The sequence below is a fragment of the Netta rufina genome, assembly GCF_964035555.1.
Source record: "Netta rufina genome assembly, chromosome: 12".
NCBI lineage: Eukaryota > Metazoa > Chordata > Aves > Anseriformes > Anatidae > Netta > Netta rufina.
This window is the reverse complement of record NC_140135.1, coordinates 12,204,762-12,211,495: the sequence shown is the minus strand read 5'-3', so window position 1 is coordinate 12,211,495 and position 6,734 is coordinate 12,204,762. Positions and strand designations below refer to the sequence as shown.

General features: G+C 67.7%; 1 protein-coding gene across 1 annotated transcript; it reads left to right on the top strand.

Moving 5' to 3' along the window:
• Positions 1–5,721: 5,721 nt before the first annotated feature.
• On the top strand, positions 5,722–6,558 carry GJB1 (gap junction protein beta 1; the record flags this gene model as incomplete). The annotated part of the gene is made up of 1 exon (XM_084294306.1): positions 5,722–6,558. One exon carries the CDS (start codon positions 5,722–5,724, stop codon positions 6,556–6,558), a length of 837 nt encoding a protein of 278 aa, XP_084150432.1.
• Between the last annotated feature and the right edge of the window lie 176 nt (positions 6,559–6,734).

Genomic DNA, 6,734 nt, shown 5'->3' with positions numbered 1-6,734 from the left:
ACCCTCCTGGGTGTCACCCACCGGGGACGCCCACAGCTGAAGCGCGGCCACCCAGGGCAGCACCCGGTGCTCCCCACGGCCTCCCTGCCCTGCTCCCTGTCTGCTTCCCACCCTGCCACCCCCTCGTGCCCGCTGCCGGGGCCGTGCTGCAATTCCTGCCCCAGCTGTGGATTGCAGCGGGCCGGCAGCTCGGAGGGCGAGCCGGCTGCACCGAGGGTGCTTTCTGCCTCCTGGCACCTGGATGTGCTCGCGGCGGGGCCCCGGGGGGTGATGCAGCCTGCGTGGGGACAGGGCACCCATCCCGGGGCTGGGGCACCCGCAGGGCTGGTGGGGGCTCCGGAGCAGCTGGGCACGGAGAAGGAGCTGCCCGGGAGCCCACTCGGGGCACCCCAGTGAGGGCAGGGAGTGTGACAGCCGCCAGCACGGTCCCTGGCACCTTGGGTGTGGGGAAGCAGGAGGAGGGGGACGGGTCTGGCAGCTGGGGGGCATCTCCTGTGTCCTTGTGGGGCCGCCATCCCTCGCCCTGTGCGAGCCGGTCCGGCTGGCAGACGCTGCCCGTGCTGGCGGCCGTGACGCACCGGTGCCGCCTGGCCCCGCGTGGCCCCGCAGCCCGCCCCGGCTTGGGGGGTGAGGATGCTCGTTGGAGAATGTATTTATACCCTGTCACCCGCGCAGAGTAACAAATTCCAAATAAAACAGAAGTGATATTTTTAATAGCGGTGTGTCTCGCCTCTCCTTGGAGCGTGCCAGGGGCAGAGGCTGGGTGCAGCCCGGGAGGGGTTGAGGGGTGCAGCACGGGGCCACCCCAGCCAGGAGGTCCCCAGGCTCCCAGCACCCACCCCAGGTTGGGTGCGTGCACCCTGTCCCCAGGATTACCAGCGTTTGGGGACATGGCTGGGGGTCCCCATGGCACCGGGGTCCTGCACAGGACCTCGTCCACCCCATTGGCATCGCGGGTCCCCTCCCTCCGAGCCCCCTGCCCTGCCCAGCCCCGCTCCCCTCCCCTCCCCCTGCTTGCCAACCAGAAAAGCTGCTGGTTTCATTTCTTTTTAATGTAATTTCAGCTGGGGTTGCCATGGAAACCAGGCATGGGGCCTGAATCGCCTCCAGGCAGCGCGCACACAGCGGAGCCAGGGCCGAGGGCTGGGGCCGGGGGGGGGGGGGCTGGGGATAGGCGGGTGCTTCCTGGGTGCTGTGCGGGGTGCTGTGCCTCACCTGGGGGTGGCCTTGTCCCGAAATCCAGCACAAGGCAGGGAGCATGGGATGGGGGCGGCAGACCCCTCGCCAAGGGGAGGATGGAGGTGGGAAGGCAGGCAGCGTGCCGGGCCCCGCTGCGCGATGCCGAGGGGCACCCAGAGGGGCCCGGGGCTGTGCCTCCCCCAGGACTATCGCTTGCTGGAAGCAGCGGTGTTCCCACAGGCTCGGGGTCGGGGATGGGGTTGGCTGCCCAGCCTGCAGCCCAAACCCTGACCCCACTGTCCCATCCAGCACTGCCCCAAGAGCATCCCCTCCGGTCGGACACACCCAGGGCACTCCCTCGCACTGCCCCGGTATCCAGCTGCAAGAGGAACGGGGATGGGAACCCACAGCGGGATGGAAACCCACATCGGTCCACGGGGGATGGGTTGCCATGGAAATGGCAGTGCTCTGCAGCACAGCTCCAGCCGCAGCCCGCTCGCCACAATTCGAGCAGCGGGGCCAGCCCTGCCCGGGGACTGGTGGCCCCCATCCCGGTGGCACCAGCACCAGTGACACCAGCTGCCCACCCCGCAGTCCCCTCCCTGAAGGGGAGATGGTTTCTGCCCCACAAGAGGGGCTGGCCCTGCCCTTCTGCGCCCCATCCTCGCACAGCCCCGGCTGCCCGCTGTCCCTGCCTGCCCCCCCAGCCAGGACCCCGCGTGCTGGCTGGTGACAGGGGACACACTGCTATTAAGCTACTGCCTTCGCAGAACTCCCAAGCCTGCCATCTGCTCCGGGTGTCCTTGACCATCAGCAGCGTTTCTTTGGAGACCTGGCAAAGCCCAGGGGACACCGTGTCCCCGAGGGTATTTGCGGTTAACATCTGTGTGGCGATGAGGGACATCCTCAGCTCCGGGGGACACGTTTAGGGCTGCTGGCAAAGAGAAGCAAAAGGGAAATGACCCGCAAGGACAGCCTGGCACGGGGAAGGTACGAGTGATACGAGTGACCTGTGTCTGGTCCCTGCCTGCTCTGGGAGACACAGCCAGCAGGAGAACAGGGCTCTGCACGGCAGCATCCCTAGGACAGTGCCGTGCCCTGCTCCTGCTCCTGCTCCTGGTTCCCACAGCCCTGATGCAGCAGGGCACCCCCCTGACCCCGCTCTGGCAGCACAAAGCATTTCTGTGCTCGCCCGCTGCCCCGGCCCTTCCCAGCAGGGCTGACGCAGACGAGGGGATTTGTCTCTTAGGGGGCAGCATCCGGGACGCCTGTGTCGCCATCAGCCCGGGCAAAGGTGGCTCTGGAGCAGCACCCTTCTCCTCCTGGTACCCAACGTGTGTCAGAGGCTTCGTGCATCACCGTTTCAGCATGGACTGCCGGGCTCGGAGACCTCTGACCCCAGCGGGGGGCCAGGGCTGCCGGCAGCGCCGCGTCACCCCGTCCAGCCAGACGGATGTTGGCTCACCCCAGCCCGTCTCGTCAGCTCGCCGTGCCCATGGCCTCACACAGCAGCCGCCACGCTCACCTGGTGATTAATGTCATTAGCTACGAGCTCGTTTTTGCTCTGGGCACTCACCCGACGGGGCGGTTTTCTGGAGGCAGGGGACAGTGCTGGCTGTGCATGGTCCTGTCCCCGCAGGTACAGCCTGTCCTTGCCCGCAGGCTTTGGCACAAGGCTTCTGCACCACAAACAGCAGCAGGGGCCAGAGGCTGGGCGCAAAGGGCAGCAGCCACAGAGCCCCCACTGCATCCCTGGGACCAGCAACGCCCCTGAGCCCCTCCTCCCCATTTTACTTCCCCAATTTTTATTTCTTTGGATCTATTCTCATTTTTTCTTTGCTAATTAATTCATTCATTATATTTTTAACATCTTTGCCGGGCTCCCCGGCAGCAGCTGAGCGCCCTGCGCATCCCCCTCACCCGCTTGCCTCCGGCCCCGCCGCTCTCCCATCCCCGCGGTTCCCCTGGCCCGGACCTGGCCCAACTTGGCCCGGTTCGGCCCGGCCCCGGCCCGGCTCGGCTCGGCCCGGCCCCGCAGCGCCACCTGCCGCCTCCCTGCCCGCTCCCTGCCCGCTCCCTCCCCGGCGGCGCCGTGCCGAGCCGCGCTGACTCAGCCGCTTATCGGGGGCCGAGATTGCGGCAGCGGCTCGGGGCAGCCCCCCCCGCACCCCACACCCCGCACCCCGCACCCCGTTCCCCCAGCCCCGCTGCCCCACCGCAGCCCCGCGGGGTCGCCGCGTCCCAGCGCGCCGCGTGGCCTCGCTCCACGCTCGGCGGCGGGACCTTGGAGTGGGGCTGCCAGCCCGGTTAATGGTTGACAGGCTGTTTGCCTGCCCCGGCTGCACTTTTACGCCGCTAACCTGGCTGCTCACCGCCCCCCCTTCTCCCCGACAACCCCACACGGCGTGGAGTGGGTGCCGTGTCCCCATAGGGAGAGCGGGATGGGGACACGGTGCCACGGTGTCACAGCATCACAGCATCACGGCGCGTGTGCCTGGCTTGCACGCGTGGCAGGGAGGATGCTCCCAGCCAAAAGGTGCAGCCAAGGGGACCCCACGGGGGGGTTTCAGCTCCCCCAGGGTGCCACGGTGGCCCCTGGAACACCCTCGAGGGATGCTCAGTGGCGGCGGCGGGGTGGGGGCCTCGTGGGAGTGAGCTGGACACACCTGTGGTGTTTGCTCAGCAGGGAGCAGGTCCTGGAAAGCACGGAGCTGTTTGGGAGGGGGTGGGTGGCGCAGCGGGTCAGTATAAAGTCCAGGTGTTTGCTGTGTGCTGAGGACACGGCGCCAGGAGCCTTTCTGGGAGCAAGCCCCGCGTGGAGGTGAGAGCCGGGTGGGCACCGCACCGGGGTGGCCGCCACAGCCCCCAGCTGGGGACCCCAGCGGAGATGTTGGGGTCACACCACGGGGCGCAGGAGCAGAGTTAGGGTGGGACACGGGGAGCAGGGTGAGGAGCAGAGCAGGGCCTTTGCCCACCGCGATTTGCACAGCTCCTGGTCTGAGTGCTCGCACCCTGCGCTGCGGGATAGGAGCCATGAAGGGTGGCTTTGCTGCCTGCCACCTCCTTCGCCCCGGCCATGCCAGCAGTGCCGCAGGGCCCTGAGCTGGAAGCTTTCGCTGTGTGTGGCTGCTCCCCACCTGGGGCTGCCCACGGGGGCCATACACAACCCCACGGGTCCCACGGACGCTCAGTGCTGCCTTGGGGAGCAGCCAGACCCCAACCTCAGCCCAGGCTGTGGTGCCATCCATGCGGACAGGCACGTGGCTGGGCTTAGTTCTGCGTCCTGGCACGTGTCGCAGGCTCTTCCCTGCTCGCCATCCAGAGAAGTGACCGTCCCCAGGGCCACGGTGGGACTCCTACCGCAGTCACCACCAGCACAGGGTCCTGGCTGTCCCCTCGGTGGCACCCGGCCATGCAGGTGGCCGCCAGCCCGTGCGATGCCCGTGGCAGTGGGCACCCCCCCGGCCGGCAGCCGTGGGTCCACATCCGTGCTCGGCGCGGGGCAAGGTGGGAGCGGGAACGCAGCACACAGGCACTTTGTTTGGCTGGGGTGGGCGGAAGTCAGGGCGTTGGATCTGAATGCTAAAGTGTGTTGTTCAGGGGCCCATAAAGGCCCCATTGTATGTAAATAGTTTATAAAGCAGCATATGACTTCCAGTGCAGGGCAGTGGTGGACAGAGACGAGGGCAGGCGGAGCAGAGCTCTCCTGCTGGAGACATGAGACCTTAGAGGGGCCTTTGGGGGCAGCTCACGAGGACCCTTCCTCACCAGCAGGTAGGCGCCGTGGGGCCCTTTGCACCGGGGCCAGCTGGCGGGTCCCGGCCCCCAGCCTTGGGCTGGCCTCGTGCCCAGGTGGGGAGCAGCCCCCGGGGCTGCTCGGTGCCGGCACTTGGGGTGCGGGGTCACCCCAGGCAGGGACGGTGCTGGAGGAGGGAGGCAACGCGTGGCTGCCCGTGGGGACACCGTGCCCAGGGCTGTGGCAGCGCAGGGCAGGGAGGTGCTGGGGCAGAGCTCAGCGCTGGGTGTGGGTGGGGGTCTGTGAGATTGCCCCCATCCTCTGCGGCAGCTGGAGGTGGGGATCCTGGAGCCAGCAGGGTAGGAGCGGGGCCCCTGGTTTGCCCTGTGGCAGAGGTGACAGGGGCTCTTCTGTCCCCAGCCCTCGCAGGGGGAGGCAGAGAGGCCCCGCAGCCGGAGCCAGCAGCAGCTCTTGGCCGCCAGCTGGGAGCCCTTTGCCCCCCAGCCATGATTGGAGTGGCGGGGCAGCCCTCCCCCATGCAGATACGGGGCAGCCAGGGCAATTTGCTGTCCCGGCAGCACGCAGCGCCTTCTGCCTGCTCCCTCGTCCCAGCCCCGCTCTGCCTGGCTCTGCCCGCTGCCACCCCGAGCGGGGCTGGTGGCACGGGGACGGCAGAGCCACGAGGCTGATCTCCTGCCTGCTGCAGGCAAAACACTGCCCCGAGCTGCCGTCCTGCTGTCTCCCTCTCGGCCCGGGGACCTTCCCCCTCCTAACGCCGCTTCTCGCTCCCGCAGGCGTGAGGAACGATGAACTGGGCCGGCCTCTACGCGGTGCTGAGCGGGGTGAACCGCCACTCCACGGCCATCGGGCGCATCTGGCTCTCCGTCATCTTCATCTTCAGGATAATGGTGCTGGTGGTGGCGGCCGAGAGCGTCTGGGGGGACGAGAAGTCCGCCTTCACCTGCAACACGCAGCAGCCGGGCTGCAACAGCGTCTGCTACGACCACTTCTTCCCCATCTCGCACATCCGCCTGTGGGCCCTGCAGCTCATCCTCGTCACCACGCCAGCCCTGCTGGTGGCCATGCACGTGGCCTACCAGCAGCACCAGGAGAAGAAGCTGCTGATGATGACGGGGCACGGGGACGCCAAGCACCTGGAGGAGGTGAAGAAGCACAAGATCCGCATCGCGGGCTCGCTGTGGTGGACGTATGTCTTCAGCGTGGTCTTCAGGCTGCTCTTCGAGGCGGTCTTCATGTACATCTTCTACATGATCTACCCGGGCTACCAGATGGTGCGGCTGGTCAAGTGCGAGGCCTACCCCTGCCCCAACACCGTCGACTGCTTCGTCTCGCGGCCCACCGAGAAGACCATCTTCACCGTCTTCATGCTGGTCACCTCCAGCATCTGCATCGTGCTCAACATGGCCGAGCTGGTCTACCTGGTGGTGCGGGCCTGCGCCCGCCGGAGCCGGCACAACTCCAACCCCTCGTCGGGGAAGGGCTCCTTCTACGGCCACAAGCTCTCCGAGTACAAGCAGAACGAGATCAACCAGCTGCTGACGGAGCAGGACGGCTCCCTCAAGGACATGCTGCGCCGCAACCCCGGGCTGCAGGAGAAGGGCGACCGCTGCTCCGCCTGCTAAGGCCCACGCCGCAGGGGCTGCAGCCCTCGGCCCTGCCCCGCAGCCACCCCGCAGCCCCGGGGGGACCCCACGCCGCCCCCATCCTGAGTTCGGCACCCCCCAGTGCCTGTCCTCCTGGGCGGCGAGGAGGGCACAGCCGCTGCTGCGCGCTCGGGCCATTAAATCTCCGTTCTCAG